Source organism: Nilaparvata lugens, chromosome 1 (assembly GCF_014356525.2).
Source record: "Nilaparvata lugens isolate BPH chromosome 1, ASM1435652v1, whole genome shotgun sequence".
NCBI classification, from domain to species: domain Eukaryota; kingdom Metazoa; phylum Arthropoda; class Insecta; order Hemiptera; family Delphacidae; genus Nilaparvata; species Nilaparvata lugens.
Genome location: NC_052504.1, coordinates 3703021 through 3719969, shown reverse-complemented (window position 1 = coordinate 3719969; position 16949 = coordinate 3703021). Strand labels below are relative to the sequence as shown.

Sequence of the window (16949 nt, the reverse complement as noted above, 5' to 3'; positions counted from 1 at the left end):
TTTTACAATATTAACCATCATTACATGAGCATTGTGTATATACTACTGTAGAAGTGTGTGACTTGAACTTTTCGTTGTTATGTTATATATTGACGTTGTCTATGCTGTAAAGGTTTTTCGACAATAAAATTTTATTTATTTTATTTATTTATTTAGTGTTGTAATGTGAATATATTCTGCAGATGGCGACAGTTGCAGTAGATAGCAGCCAAGAACCAGCGCCAGAGTGCAGCACTGCATTCGCTCCAACCGATAATGACTTCAGCCAACAACATTATTTAATCCCTGGCTACAATCTAATATTCATCAAAGAAGAAGGTAAGATATAACTGTGTCTTGTTAGTCATATCAAAGAAATGTATTTGACAACACATATTTGAATCAAATAAGCTTTCAAGTTAAGCTGAGAAACACTGTTCAAGAATAATTATTACTAAACGAAATCCAAATTAAATGCTGTAATTCACCACGAAGTCTTCTGCTACTGCAAATATTGATAACAGGGTAAACAGCTAGATGGAAATTCAATGAGCGCTACTGTTCAAAAATTATTTGTCAGCATGGGAGTCGAACCCAGTACCTACTAATTGCCGGTCAGGAATGCTTACCCTTGAACCAAACTGACAATCTCTGGATAGCAGCGCTCATTTTATACGAAGCCATAGCGGCCAGCCAGTCTACAGATAGAAATTACTGAGATATTGCAATTATTCAAATGTATTTTCCATCTGTTCAAGAATAGTTTGTTGTATATTTTCTCAAGTAATGTTGTATGTTTATTTTTGTAGATTCCCAAGATGGAGAAGACATTTCAGAAGAAGTTGACTTTGGCGCAGTGAAGAGTGAAGCAGAGATGTGGCCTTCTATCAGCGGCACTGCCAATGCAACAGAAGTGGGTGGACTGGATGCACATTCAATCTCTCCAGTGGAAAAGTGCACTGAGCCAACTATGGCTGGCAAAAAGACCAAGCTCTACAGCTGTTCTGACTGCAGCTATGAAACAACATGGATTGCTGCTTTGAAGAGACACATTAGAACACACACTGGGGAAAAACCATTCAGTTGCGAATTTTGTGACTATAAATGTAGTCAGAAATCTAGCTTGAAATTACATCTCAGATCACATACAGATGAAAAACCATTTAGTTGTGACTTTTGTGATTACAAATGTGCTATTTCAGCCAGTTTGAAGAAACATATCAGAATACATACAGGTGAAAAACCATTTAGTTGCGAATTTTGTGACTATAAATGTAGTCAGAAATCTAGCTTGAAATTACATCTCAGATCACATACAGATGAAAAACCATTCAGTTGCGAATTTTGTGACTACAAATGTGCTTGTTCAGCCAATTTGAAGAAACATATCAGATCACATACAGGTGAAAAACCATTTAGTTGCGAATTTTGTGACTACAAATGTGCTACTTCAGGCCATTTGAAGAGACACATCAGAATACATACAGGTGAAAAACCATTTAGTTGCGAATTTTGTGACTACAAATGTGCTTGTTCAGCCAATTTGAAGAGACACATTAGAACACACACTGGGGAAAAACCATTCAGTTGCGAATTTTGTGACTATAAATGTAGTCAGAAATCTAGCTTGAAATTACATCTCAGATCACATACAGATGAAAAACCATTCAGTTGCGAATTTTGTGACTATAAATGTAGTCAGAAATCTAACTTGAAATTACATCTCAGAACACATACAGATGAAAAACCATTTAGTTGTAACTTTTGTGATTACAAATGTGCTATTTCAGCCAATTTGAAGAAACATATCAGAATACATACAGGTGAAAAACCATTTAGTTGCGAATTTTGTGACTATAAATGTAGTCAGAAAAATAACTTGAAATTACATCTCAGAACACACACCAGTGAAAAACCATTTAGTTGCGAATTTTGTGACTACAAATGTGCTTGTTCAGCCAATTTGAAGAAACATATCAGATCACATACGGGTGAAAAACCATTTAATTGCGAATTTTGTGACTACAAATGTGCTACTTCAAATGCTTTGAAGAGACACATCAGAACACACACTGGTGAAAAACCATTCAGTTGCGAATTTTGTGACTATAAATGTAGTCAGAAAAATAACTTGAAATTACATCTCAGAACACATACAGATGAAAAACCATTCAGTTGCGAATTTTGTGACTTTAAATGTAGTCAGAAATCTAACTTAAAATTACATCTCAGAACACATACAGATGAAAAACCATTTAGTTGTAACTTTTGTGACTACAAATGTGCTATTTCAGCCAATTTGAAGAGACACATCAGAATACATACAGGTGAAAAACCATTTAGTTGCGAATTTTGTGACTATAAATGTAGTCAGAAAAATAACTTGAAATTACATCTCAGAACACACACCAGTGAAAAACCATTTAGTTGCGAATTTTGTGACTACAAATGTGCTTGTTCAGCCAATTTGAAGAAACATATCAGATCACATACAGGTGAAAAACCATTTAGTTGCGAATTTTGTGACTACAAATGTGCTATTTCAGCCAGTTTGAAGAAACATATCAGAACACATACAGGTGAGAAACCATTTAGTTGCGATATTTGTGACTACAAATGTGCTACATCAGCCAATTTGAAAGTTCATATCAGAACACATACAGATGAAAAACCATTTAGTTGCGAATTTTGTGACTACAAATGTGCTCAATCAGGTGATTTGAAGAGACATATCAGACTGAAACATACTGGGGAAAAAGCCTGTGAAGAAATAATTCTGTGATAAATGTTACTTAATGTGCTGATTCATGTACTTATAAGGCACATAATATTAGAAGGCAAACTGTTGAAAAATAATTGATTAATAGTTCTATTGACATTGTTTTGTTTTGCAATTGAGATTTGTGTGATTGGTGTCAGATTCTCGTGCGCTTAATCATTTAGTGTAACTTAATTGAGTAAATTTCAATTCAGTACATTTTTCCGTACTGACTAGGATGACATGAAGGTTTAGCACTTAGCAGATTGAAACATCAATTGGGATTAATGAGTGCAATTTTATGCAAGTTGAGTCTATGTCTTTATCCATCTGCCAGATTTACTTTTCTCTCCTCATATTAACTTATCCAGAAATATTAATTTGCAGAAATCAAAGCAACAAGTTGGTGAGTTTCTAATGCTTTATCCTTAAAACTTGGTCTTGCAAGGAGCTCTCCCACTCTCGTTAAATGTAAAGAATATTCATGCCTCTTCAATTGTAAATTCGTAAAATTCAAAGCAATCTACACATAATATTTTTCCAAATTTAAATTATTTATTTGCAGTTTTATTCGTTTACAATATGAATTTCTGCATTGTTACAATAAATCTACATATATTCAATTATATAAATCACAAATTTATAAAATACATAATAAGACACTAAATAAGTTTAGTAACTATTATAAAGCTACTATTGTTTCATTTGAATCCAATCAAGCCTTGTGTCGTTGGAGTTAATTCCAAGGGAGGAAAGCGGTAAAAAAATTAAAAACTTCAAAAGTCATCCATCTAAAAACTCGAGAACCGAGACATAAGCTCTATTTGTCAATACTTTGAGATATTCTTCTTGAATTGAAATTTTGAATTAAAAACTTTAGTTTCGCTTGGAAAATTGTAAGTACATAATATAGTACCTTGTCTTCTATGGGAGAACATACGGTAGGCTACCTGATATTCTTCGAGATACCAATGAGCCTCACAACTGTTATATGTCAGCCAAGTCCGCCAGTTTATAGTGTTCTTGTGGAATCATGTTCAATCTGAATAGTCATTATCAGACTCACTGTCATATGTAAAGTGTTTAGTTGTAGAGTGCTAGTAAATCGATAATTATCCATTCAATCTCACAACTCAGAAAGATTGTCTTGTTGGGAGATTCATACATGAATCAAGGTTCATCTGATTTATAAAATTAATTTTTAGCTCATTGAATTTAAGCATTGAGTAATAATTATTAGACTGATAGACATGTGTCATGTGTTCAGTTATGAATGTATTCCAGTTAAATCACTTGGCAGTGTTTGGAAAATGACAAATGTTTTCTGGATGCTGACTGGTTCACTGTTGCCAACTACAAAATTCTCACCCACTGACTCAAATTATCTATCATCTTTCTCAATTGAATGTCATTTTCATTGCAATGTTTATTTATTTCCATGACTGAGTTCAGTATTAGTGTAAAGCAGATGGAAAGTGTAAGCTACCTGCAACATTGACAATGTAATCCCTAGAACAACAATTGATACAATTGTCTAGAAAATGTGTGGAAACGATGCTAGATTCTTTCTTCTCTCTCTGAAAAGTGGGTTCAATGAGAATTATCATCCATTCATTGATTATGTTGACAAATTAATATTATTAATCACCCGAGAAATGTTCTTCTTCATTTGTACATCATGTACTAGTTTATTCAGGACAAAATGTCAGAGGTTGTCTGGTATAGCTCAGCTGGTAGAGCTGTCTCCTCAAATGTGAAAAGATCCATTCTGATGATCTCATCTTCATAACAATTAAATTTTCTTTAAATTACCACCTCTTCAACAACAAAACAACAATATTGTCTTTGCAAAACCCTTTGAACTGCTATATGCTCCATATTATGATGTTATTGTTGTTAATATGGCTGCGTTGATTAATTCAAAAAGCCTCCTGGCATATTATAGATTTTATTATTTATTTAGAATAAGATGGGATACAACTTGAGAGGGACTAATTGATTTTATTTTATGGACTGTTGAGAGTTCTATCCTTTCGAATATCAATTTTGTATTGTATCACAAACAGTTATAATTCACTAGAGATTCATTATATTAATATTATTTAGATTAGCCTATCAATAGTTTTTAGCAATCTCTTGTAAGAGAAACTTCTTGTTAATAGATATTCTATCTTTGAGGAATATTCTATACATTTCTCCTGTCTTCCATCATTATCTACTTCAATTTATCAACTTTCAATTAATTCTCGAAATAGTCCTAGCCTGCAATTTTGATATTTCTAGCTCCTAGGTGTGGAACTCCTATTCCCCCACGGGTATCTGTGGTTATATTTCTATAATGTGTATCTTTTTATATAATTTAACTTATACTCTAACTACTGTTGAAAGAACAAAAATAATAAAGAAAAATCAAACATTGAATCTCTGGTTGTGATGCCTTTTTGCCTTAATTTTTTCATCATTAACTTATCCAATATTGAACAATAATAATTTCTGGTATGCACTGATTCGTTATTGACTCTTTGTTGTTATTGCTATAAGTAGGTAATTGCTCAGCAGATCAGTTGGGAATGATGTGTCTGCTAAATCCTTTGAATGGGTTCGTATCACACTAGGACTAGGAACAGGAAGCAGTGGCGTAACAGTTTTTTTCGGGCCCCCCGCAAACATATTTTCGGGCCCCCCAAAATGACTTGGATTTTAAGATTTTTTACAACTTTGACAAATGATGTACCTTGTTTTAATGTGTATTGGATTGTTTTATATGAAAAAGTCTTTGTATTTTGTTCATTAAAGCTTATATGTCACATTCAATGATCAATAATAATTATAATTTGCTAGTTTGAAATCCCTTCGATTTTTTCGATTATGACATGAACTGTTTTTCTAAAAACTAGCAAGCTTTCCAATCATTGGTATTAAAAGGGCTTACAAATCATTTTAAATAATTATCTACCGGATTAGTTAGTGTTTTTAATTGTTATACAGTAATAAATTTTAAAACTTGTACACCAAGATTTGAATGAATGAATTTATTTGCCAAAAACAAAATACAAAAAAGCTCTACAAAAAATAGATACTATGCTACTGCACTTAACTAAAATACATACATAAGAATTAGGGAACTATTAATAATAATAAAATTTTGGCTCCACTGGCAAAAGTAACACTTGAATGCCAGTAGTGAGTTCAATTAAAAAGCAATTATATAATATTATGTACATGTACAAGAACAAAATAGTACTGTACAAGTTGAAAAAGTTGAGTTGCTATTAAACAAAATTAACAGAAATAGAATAAAAATAGTATAAGAATAGAAAGAACATTGACAACAAATAAGTAATCAAGTAATATTTTGATGTTTGCTCTCACCCATTTATCAATTTCATTTTTCAGTTTTTTTGAGAAAGAACTGGTAATAAAATGAATTGGGATTTTATTTGCAAAGAATTCCATGAAATACTGAAGCTGATGTTTATTGACTGTCAATCTAAAAAATGATCTATTATATAAGTTGTTCACTGTTGGGCGTAAATTGTGGTGGTTTGCATTAAACGTAAGGCTTTCTCTATTTTTATTGATATGGAAAATTATGCTCTTGACAAACACTTGCCGTATTGTTGGTACTCCAAACTCAATAAAAAAATTCCTGCTGGGATACAATCTAGGTCTCCCAAGGGCTGCCCTGATTATATGCTTTTGCAAAACAAATACTGTACTGTATTCTATTGAAGTGAGAGTCAAAAGTGCCTCCCCAAATTTCTATACCATACTGGAATAGAGAATGTACATAAGCATGATAGATTGTTCTTATGATGTTTATGTCATTTATTGAATTTATGTCATAAAATACAAATGGCAGGTATTTCAATTTTGATACTAGGTAGTTTAAATGAAAATTCCATTTCAAGTGGTTATCAACTAATATCCCCAAGTATTTTATAGATTCTACTTTTTCTATTGCTTGGCATATATCAGTGCATGTAACGGAGTCTACTGTATGGATATGCATCTTTATGTTCAGATCAGATGGTGGCTCACCGGTCCTTGTTGGAGAAAAAGCAATGTATTTTGTTTTATTCAGATTTAAAGTGAGCATATGCTCGTCAAACCATTCCTTAGCCAATGCCAATCCTCTATTTGCATTATTATAAACTTCCCTCCATGACAAACCTGTGAAAATCAATGCGGTATCATCAGCAAATGATATTTTTGTGGTATTTGAATATATCATTAATAATAAGGGAGAAAGGACGAATAAGGGAGTAAGATTTAATTTGAAGGTTTTTGTACAGTAACCACACACTGAAATGTTGATTTTTTTATAATCTCAGCCCATTTATAAGCTAAGCTCTCTTTCTTATGACATGACACTTCGAAGGCAATATTCTTGATTAATTTTAATTTTTGAGAATGATCTTTTAGCAGAAGATACCGTTACTGGTATAGTTTAAAACAAAATGTATGCTGTGCATATGTACATCTGGGACACTACAAGCAATAGAGTAATCTCAATTAATAGAACAACCCTAGACCCGCCACTTGTCTTGCAGGCCCAATTCTCGTTAGTTTCCTGCTCTTATCATTTCCAGCTCACCGGTTCGCAGGCCCCCCTGGCTCTCGGCCCCCCTCCCATTGCAGGCCCTGCGGGCCCGGCTGTTACGCCACTGACAGGAAGGGTCAGAACAAGTTGTTCTTTTTGAAAAAAAAACAAACATACATGCGCCATTAATATATTAGTAAGCTTCCTCCTCATTTGAAATTTCTTGAAGATGTTGATGTTTTTGAGTTGAAAAGCTTCATAGCTGGTTGGATCATTCTATACAATGGAAGAGTTTTGTGTGTAGAGAGTGAATCTGTCTTATTTTGAGTGATTCTTTGGAATGTACTATAAATTTTGGAAATTCCTATATTCTGATGAGAGTCTCTAGGAAGATTTCAAAAACTATCAAAACAAGCTGTAACTTATATAGGTCTACTCATCCAAAAATGATGAGATATCAAAAGGTAAGCATTGATAAATCGTTTGTAGAAAATGACAAAGTGAAATGGATCCATCTTATCCTTCCATTCTAAGCTTGAAGTCTTACCTCCCACCAATCCGATTTCAACAATACAAGGTGTGTTCAAAAAGTAAGGTGACTGAATTTCGCGGGTAATGCACAATTGGTTTTCTATTTTGTTGCCTTAGTTGTCCTGAGCATATATTTCAAGTGAATAGCATGTCTAGTTTTTTGACAGGTGAAAGTCAGACGTATTTTGGTGAGCTTGGCGAATTTTCTTCTATATAAAAAAATGGATCAAAGAATTTGAGTCAAATTTCATATAAAAATGGAATTAAGTGCTCCAAAGCACTTGAAATGTTGACAGTGGCATAGGGTGAGTCAACTCTTAATGGGAAAAATCATGTATAAGTGGTTCACGCTCTTCCAAGATGGCTGAGAAGATGCCAATGACGAACCCAGCTCTCGACGCCCCAGCACTACAACAACAGAGGAAACGTCAAAGTAATGAACAAAATTGCTTTGGAAAATCATCGTATCACTATCAGAGAAGTTGCAGAAGATTTTGACATATTGGTTGGCTTGAGCCATTTATTTTTTTCGATATTTTGGGCATATGAAAGGTGTGTCAGTGAATTTTGTTCCAAAATTGCTCAATTTCAACCAGAATAACCATTGCATGACAATCGCTCATGAGCTATTGGATGATGTCAATGATGACCCTGATTTGTTCAAAAGGATCATAACAGATGACAAAACATGGGTATACGGTTATGAAGTCAAAAGTAGGGCTCAATCATCCCAGTGGAAGCACACTGAACTAGGACGCAAATTTCTGAGCATACCAAAATAATATGTTTTTGGGCCATTCTGTATATATAGCACAAGGAAATTTTGCACGAAGAAATTGGTTTTGCACTTCTCTTATGTACCCAAATAATATATTAAAAATAAGAACTACAATATAAATTGCAAGCACACCCCCTTTTTTATGTCTATATTGACTGGACTAACGTATCAGAGCATGTAAAGGAGTCTACTGTATGGATATGCATCTTTATGTTCAGATCAGATGGTGGCTCACCGGTCCTTGTTGGATAAAAATCAATGTATTTTGTTTTATTCAGATTTAAAGTGAGCCTATGCTCGTCAAACCATTCCTTAGTCAATGCCAATCCTCTATTTGCATTATTATAAACTTCCCTCCATGACAAACCTGTGAAAATCAATGCGGTATCATCAGCAAATGATATTTTTGTGGAATTTGGCAGATTCAATTTTAAAAGATCATTTAAATATATCATAAATAATAAGGGAGAAAGGACGAATAAGGGAGTACGATTTAATTTGAACGTTTTTGTACAGTATCCACACACTGAAATATTGATTTTTCATTATAATCTCAGCCCATTTATAAGCTAAGCCCTCTTTTTTGTGACATGACACTTCGAAGGCAATATTCTTGATTAATTTTAATTTTGAGAATGATCTTTTAGCAGAAGCTACCGTTACTGGTATAGTTTAAAACAAAATGTATGCTGTGCATATGTACATCTGGGACACTACAAGCAATAGAGTAATCTCAATTAATATGCATATGTACATCTGGGACACTACAAGCAATAGAGTAATCTCAATTAATAGAACAACCCTAGACCCGCCACTTGTCTTGCAGGCCCAATTCTCGTTAGTTCCCTCATCATTTCCAGCTTACCGGTTCGCGGGCCCCCCTGGCTCTCGGCCCCCCGCATTGCGGGCCCGGCTGTTACGCCACTGACAGGAAGGGTCAGAACGAGTTGTTCTTTTTGAAAAAAAAACAAACATATACATGCACCATTAATTTATTAGTAAGCTTCCTCCTCATTTGTAATTTCTTGAAGATGTTGATGTTTTTGAGCTGAAAAGCTTTATAGCTGGTTGGATCATTCTATACAATGGAAGAGTTTGTGTGTAGAGAGTGATTTGTTCAAAAGGGTCATAACAGATGACGAAAAATGGTTATACGGTTATGAAGTCAAAACTAGGGCTCAATCATCCCAGTGGAAGCACACTGAACTAAGACGCAAATTTCTGAGCATACCAAAATATGTCTGACCTTTATAACTGTCAAAAATAAACTAAACATGCTATTCACTTGAAACTTAGAAAATATGCACAGGAAATGTTTACTAATGCAACAAAATAAGAAAATCGAAAATCAAATGAACAATGCCTGCGAAATTCAAACAGTCACCTTACTTTTTGAACACACCTCGTATATCGATGAGAATCTTGTATAGACAATATTGTTTACTGTTTTTGAAGGGATGGATTCATGGATCCAAAGGTTCAAAGAACCCCACACATCAACCGAAGCTTATTGTGTTCCCAAGTAGTATGTTAGTTAAGCAAACCAATACCTACCGTATGTCCTTTACAAGAACGAGGAGTATTTTCCTATACTAACATTCCATTCATCACCCTTGACTCAGCCTCTTGACCCACATTTGTGCCCGGAGTTTCACCCATCTCTGGTCTCTTGAGTTTTTCTTTTCGCCCCTCCGAAACTGCCCTGATGGGGCAGATCCCGTGGGTTTGAAGGCTAGGCAACTTCTGGAGTTGCCTTGAGGTCCATTTTAGTCGCCTCCTACGACAAGCATGGATACTGTGGGTGAATTCTGGTTTTCAACACATTCTTGAGTACGATGATCGACTCAAAGCTCCCCCAACCCACAGGGGGCTATAGACAATAACAGAATAATGAGAATATCGATAACATTGAAAAAAAAAATGCCATAATTTTTTATTCTGATCGATTGGGAATTGGGACGTGTATTGAGCTTAAAAAATCGATTAAGAGATAGATCGATACTGAGAGCATCAATCGATGTTTTCTGTACCGATTTTTCAGCATTATTCAAATCTATTACCAATTGAGCATTGTTCAAATCAAAAAAAGCAAGCAATATAAAGTCAAAACCAGGCCTAGTCATATTAAATAGATTGCATAATATAACGTGATAACAGATTTCAACAATTTAGATCGAGATGAATTTTATAAAGACGATAACTTTATATCGATAACTTTGTATATCGACATTTTTGACAGATCTAATGATACTATCAAAATACAAAAGAGAAAGACCGAATTTTTAGTCTGGCTAATTTTATCATTTCAAAATTTCAAATTTGATTTTAGTATAGATAAATCTCTTGATGATCAGTTTGGTTTTGTGAATTCTCATTAGTCATAAGTAATCACGTAAGTAAGAGTTTCTGCAATATACAAACACTTCTCGAAACAAATATTTTGAAACTTAACCTCAATTATTATAAATATTTATGATCCTTCTCTTGTTCTCAAACTACCATAGTTACCTAAGTCTGTTAGATTCTGTATAGGCCTAATATTTATTTAGTATTTTAGGCTCATAAAATTCAACAGACTCGGCTAGATGAGATTTACATCTCCCAGAGGCCAACTGGCAGCCTTTTGTGATATGGTAACCCAACGTGCTTCATATTTTTAGCTTGTTTATAATAAGTTATGCTTTGTCTCTTATGAGGAAAAATAAGATGCATCACCTAACAGACCAAGTATTCTGAAAACATGTTGAATAAACTTAAGTTCAGACCTTGCATGTCGCTTGAGATTTAATTACCTCACTAGGCAACTCACTATTGTTTCCAAAATATTCAAAACTTTGCTAGTCATAATAGCAGCCTAGAACTTGTTATACAATGTGATATTAGTAGCATTTGCATACTACTGTAAATTCATATTTGTATGATTAATGATTGAAGACTGCCTTCTAATTTGTGTGATTTTGTCATAAGAGTCGCATATCAAATCAATTGCAACCAAAAATTTGACTCAAGGTAGAGTGGCCATCAATTTAAACTTGAGATAAAATTTAATATACTTATCGAAGAAACTTGAAGTACAGAGCAACTTGAAAAATGACTTTTCTCTGCTGTTTCCAGGTTTCTCTACTGCAAAATATGGAGTACCTAGTCTGTGAGTACACATTTATTACATCTTGGTTTATGAGCTTTGATGTCCTATAATGAGGAACACCAAAATCAATCAGCATTAGTTGAATTAGAAGATGCATTGATGTTATATACTAGAAATATTGGCAGCTTAAAGTAAATCTCAGTTTCAGCATCTCTTCTAAAACTTAGCATTCTACCAATTTTTATGCATGTGATACACTCTTTTATATACTCACATGTTGTTTTGACACCCAAATTTGAATTGAATGTACGGTAGGCTGTTCATTGAAAGAGAGAGAGAGAGAGTTTATTGTGTGTCATAATACAATTGAAGTTTTAGTTTTTTGATAAATAATTCATAAAAGTTCAATCTGCCGCCATTTTGGATAAAAGTATCATAGAACAATTTTTTTATGTCATCTTTCTCGTTTTGAAAATGCCTTTACAATGATGTACCACACAATGGTTGTTTACATTTAAAATATCCGAGTTACAACACATAAGTCACCCCCTGATGTGGGTTGAAATTCATTTGTACGTCAAAAGGTAGAGTATTTGACCAATATCTTATCCTGAAAGTTACAGTATTATATCAACAACAGTCTCCAACTTATTGAAGGGTTCCCATACATATGACTCACTCTGTATGTGTGTATCAAACACATGAAATATTAGCTTTTAATATAAATTATTATTGTTCATTACCCAATAATTTTTTTTTCAATTGATTGCATAACATTAATTTCAGGTGGAAAGATCGCCAAAGTTGAGCTCAGGAGGGTAGATGACATCTCAAAATCCGAATCAATAATCTATTCACAGGTAATAAATATTTTTAAAATGTTTCAAACCTATCATGAATGCCTGTCAAGCAAATCTTCATCTGTCAACTATGCTTGTTGCCGGCCAGGATAGCTGAGACGACTAAGGCGTTGCACCCTTCAGTCTGCTAGAGCTACGTGATCATGGGTTCGAATCCCGCAGTCATGCATGGATGCTTCTTCATCTCATCAAATCACTCACACTTTCCAGAACACAGGCACAATCAAAAAACACTTTCGGCATCATAAGCGAATAGAATCAACTCTTTCTCTCCCACTCTTATTTTCTCTCTCATTGCTTGATCAAATTCTCCTATCATTCGTTAAAATTGATAGTGCTAAAATCTACAAATCCATATCTCAATTCTCCTTGTAAGTTAGTTGTAGGAACTTTGTCTTTCTGTTTCAGATTGAAATTGTGAAACATGAGAGTCCATTTGAACAAATTGACATTGAAATGAAGAATGAACATTCTCATAGCAATACAGCTATTCATCAGGCAAGTATTTGCATTCTCAAAGTTCCTTTTCTCTATAGTAATACTCTGACAAGAGTCATCGAAAGTGATATACACTTCAAAAATGTAGTATTTTCTACAGCTAACATCAACACTTCCAATTCAATTGATGCTGATAGTCCAGGTTGAAACTCACTATATTTTATCACAAAATTCACCAAAAGTATTTCAGTAAGTGCTCAGCAAAAATAGTTGTTTGTGGTTTTTGAATCTTCTCCCAGCTGTAAATCAAGCTATCAGATAAGACCAATCTTGTCCTCTGTCTACAGATCAAGAGAGAGAAGCAAGAAGATGGATTTGCAGAACATCAATTGACAACAAATAACATCAAACAGGAGCCAATAACCTCAGAGGAAGCCCCAACTACTACTCAGGTATATAACAACCAATATATAAAAGCGAAATGGCACTCACTCACTGACTGACTCACTCAATTGCAGAATTAAAAATCTACCGGACCAAAATCGTTCAAATTTGGTAGGTATGTTCAGTTGGCCCTTTAGAGGCGCACTAAGAGCGGATTTGAAAAAAAAATCCAAAGATACGCCCAAAATCTGCGTTTTTCCAGCGTTTTTCTCAGCTTTATCGGGAACAAATGAACAGAAAATGTTCAAATTTAGTACGGAAGCTCAGCTAGGGTGTAATAATGTTGTGTTAGAAGGAATTTGCAATAACGCCAAAGATACGCCCAAAATCTGCGTTTTTCCAGCGTTTTTCTCAGCTTTATCGGGAACAAATGAACAGAAAATGTTCAAATTTAGTACGGAAGCTCAGCTAGGGTGTAATAATGTTGTGTTAGAAGGAATTTGCAATAACGCCAAAGATACGCCCAAAATCTGCGTTTTTCCAGCGTTTTCTAAGCTTTACATTTAAAATATCCGAGTTACAACACATAAGTCACCCCCTGATGTGGGGTTGAAATTCATTTTTACATCAAAAGTAGAGTATTTGACCAATAACTTATCCTGAAAGTTACAGTATTATATCAACAACAGTCTCCAACTTATTGAAGGGTTCCCATACACATGACTCACTCTGTATATGTGTATCAAACACATGAAATATTAGCTTTTAATATAAATTATTATTGTTCATTACCCAATAATTTTTTTTTCAATTGATTGCATAAAATTTATTTCAGGTGGAAAGATCGCCAAAGTTGAGCTCATGAGGGTAGATGACATCTCAAAATCCGAATCAATAATCTATTCACAGGTAATAAATATTTTTAAAACGTTTCAAACCTATCATGAATGCCTGTCAAGCAATTCTTCATCTGTCAACTATGCTTGTTGCCGGCCAGGATAGCTGAGACGACTAAGGCGTTGCACCCTTCAGTCTGCTAGAGCTACGTGATCATGGGTTCGAATCCCGCAGTCATGCATGGATGCTTCTTCATCTCATCAAATCACACACTTTCCAGAACACAGGCACAATCAAAAAACACTTTCGTCATCATAAGCAAATAGAATTAACTCTTTCTCTCCCACTCTTATTTTCTCTCTCATTGCTTGATCAAATTCTCCTATCATTCGTTAAAATTGATAGTGATGAAATCTACAAATCCATATCTCAATTTTCCTTGTAAGTTAGTTGTAGGAACTTTGTCTTTCTGTTTCAGATTGAAATTGTGAAACATAAGAGTCCATTTGAACAAATTGACATTGAAATGAAGAATGAACCTTCTCATAGCAATACAGCTATTCATCAGGCAAGTATTTGCATTCTCAAAGTTCCTTTTCTCTATAGTAATACTCTGACAAGAGTCATCGAAAGTGATATTCACTCTTGAAAAATGTAGTAATTTCTACAGCTAACATCATCACTTCCAATTCAATTGATGCTGTTAGTCCAGGTTGAAACTCACTATATCTTATCCAAAAATTCACCAAAAGTATTTCAGTAAGTGCTCAGCAAAAATAGTTGTTTGTGGTTTTTGAATCTTCTCCCAGCTGTAAATCAAGCTATCAGATAAGACCAATCTTGTCCTCTGTCTACAGATCAAGAGAGAGAAGCAAGAAGATGGATTTGCAGAACATCAATTGACAACAAATAACATCAAACAGGAGCCAATAACCTCAGAGGAAACCCCAACTACTACTCAGGTATAAACAACCAATCTCTATATATAAAAGCGAAATGGCACTCACTCACTGACTGACTCACTCAATCGCAGAACTAAAAATCTACCGGACCAAAAACGTTCAAATTTGGTAGGTATGTTCAGTTGGCCCTTTAGAGGCGCACTAAGAACGGATTTGAAAAAAAAATCAAAATATACGCCCAAAATCTGCGTTTTTCCAGCGTTTTCTAAGCTTTATCGGTAACAAATGAACAGAAAATGTTCAAATTTAGTACGGAAGCTCAGCTAGGGTGTAATAATGTTGTGTTAGAAGGAATTTGCAATAACGCCAAAGATACGCCCAAAATTAGCGGTTTTTTACGTTTTCTCAGTTCTTTCATCAAGTAATAGACAGAAAATGTTCAAATTTAGTACGGAAGCTCAGCTAGGGTGTAATAATGTTGTGTTAGAAGGAATTTGCAATAACGCCAAAGATACGCCCAAAATTAGCGGTTTTTTACGTTTTCTCAGTTCTTTCATCAAGTAATAGACAGAAAATGTTCAAATTTAGTACGGAAGCTCAGCTAGGGTGTAATAATGTTGTGTTAGAAGGAATTTGCAATAACGCCAAAGATACGCCCAAAATTAGCGGTTTTTTACGTTTTCTCAGTTCTTTCATCAAGTAATAGACAGAAAATGTTCAAATTTAGTACGGAAGCTCAGCTAGGGTGTAATAATGTTGTGTTAGAAGGAATTTGCAATAACGCCAAAGATACGCCCAAAATTAGCGGTTTTTTACGTTTTCTCAGTTCTTTCATCAAGTAATAGACAGAAAATGTTCAAATTTAGTACGGAAGCTCAGCTAGGGTGTAATAATGTTGTGTTAGAAGGAATTTGCAATAACGCCAAAGATACGCCCAAAATTAGCGGTTTTTTACGTTTTCTCAGTTCTTTCATCAAGTAATAGACAGAAAATGTTCAAATTTAGTACGGAAGCTCAGCTAGGGTGTAATAATGTTGTGTTAGAAGGAATTTGCAATAACGCCAAAGATACGCCCAAAATCTGCGTTTTTCCAGCGTTTTCTAAGCTTTATCGGTAACAAATGAACAGAAAATGTTCAAATTTAGTACGGAAGCTCAGCTAGGGTGTAATAATGTTGTGTTAGAAGGAATTTGCAATAACGCCAAAGATACGCCCAAAATCTGCGTTTTTCCAGCGTTTTCTAAGCTTTATCGGTAACAAATGAACAGAAAATGTTCAAATTTAGTACGGAAGCTCAGCTAGGGTGTAATAATGTTGTGTTAGAAGGAATTTGCAATAACGCCAAAGATACGCCCAAAATCTGCGTTTTTCCAGCGTTTTCTAAGCTTTATCGGTAACAAATGAACAGAAAATGTTCAAATTTAGTACGGAAGCTCAGCTAGGGTGTAATAATGTTGTGTTAGAAGGAATTTGCAATAACGCCAAAGATACGCCCAAAATCTGCGTTTTTCCAGCGTTTTCTAAGCTTTATCGGTAACAAATGAACAGAAAATGTTCAAATTTAGTACGGAAGCTCAGCTAGGGTGTAATAATGTTGTGTTAGAAGGAATTTGCAATAACGCCAAAGATACGCCCAAAATCTGCGTTTTTCCAGCGTTTTCTAAGCTTTATCGGTAACAAATGAACAGAAAATGTTCAAATTTAGTACGGAAGCTCAGCTAGGGTGTAATAATGTTGTGTTAGAAGGAATTTGCAATAACGCCAAAGATACGCCCAAAATCTGCGTTTTTCCAGCGTTTTCTAAGCTTTATCGGTAACAAATGAACAGAAAATGTTCAAATTTAGTACGGA

General features: G+C 34.4%; 2 protein-coding genes across 48 annotated transcripts in view; both read left to right on the top strand.

Moving 5' to 3' along the window:
• Nucleotides 1-16949, top strand: part of LOC111055396 (gastrula zinc finger protein 5-1-like) — a 116221-nt gene that overhangs the window by 30158 nt on the left and 69114 nt on the right. For 22 of the 45 annotated variants that reach the window (XR_005571229.1, XM_039427709.1, XM_039427655.1 and 19 more), the window contains 4 exons: nucleotides 12946-13035; nucleotides 13323-13427; nucleotides 14675-14764; nucleotides 15054-15158. Coding sequence is in view for 44 of the 45 variants with exons in the window: in XM_039427709.1 (XP_039283643.1) it covers nucleotides 12946-13035; nucleotides 13323-13427; nucleotides 14675-14764; nucleotides 15054-15158 (390 nt within the window). In the remaining variant the exon portion in view is untranslated. Of the gene's footprint in view, nucleotides 1-10729; nucleotides 10982-11703; nucleotides 11738-12463; nucleotides 12538-12945; nucleotides 13036-13322; nucleotides 13428-14674; nucleotides 14765-15053; nucleotides 15159-16949 lie in introns of those variants that run through there. The other 23 variants (XM_039427740.1, XM_039427724.1, XM_039427688.1 and 20 more) reach the window with 12 other exon arrangements.
• On the top strand, nucleotides 146-5585 carry LOC111046000 (gastrula zinc finger protein XlCGF57.1-like). Of its 3 annotated transcripts, none has more exons than XM_039427866.1 (3): nucleotides 146-318; nucleotides 789-1314; nucleotides 1567-5585. In XM_039427866.1, exons 1-3 carry the CDS (start codon nucleotides 183-185, stop codon nucleotides 2759-2761), a joined length of 1857 nt encoding a protein of 618 aa, XP_039283800.1. In that variant the 5' UTR covers nucleotides 146-182; the 3' UTR covers nucleotides 2762-5585. The 3 variants fall into 3 exon arrangements, with proteins under 3 accessions (XP_039283800.1, XP_039283794.1, XP_039283784.1); XM_039427860.1 differs by having other exon boundaries at nucleotides 789-1482; XM_039427850.1 differs by having other exon boundaries at nucleotides 789-1490; nucleotides 1575-5585.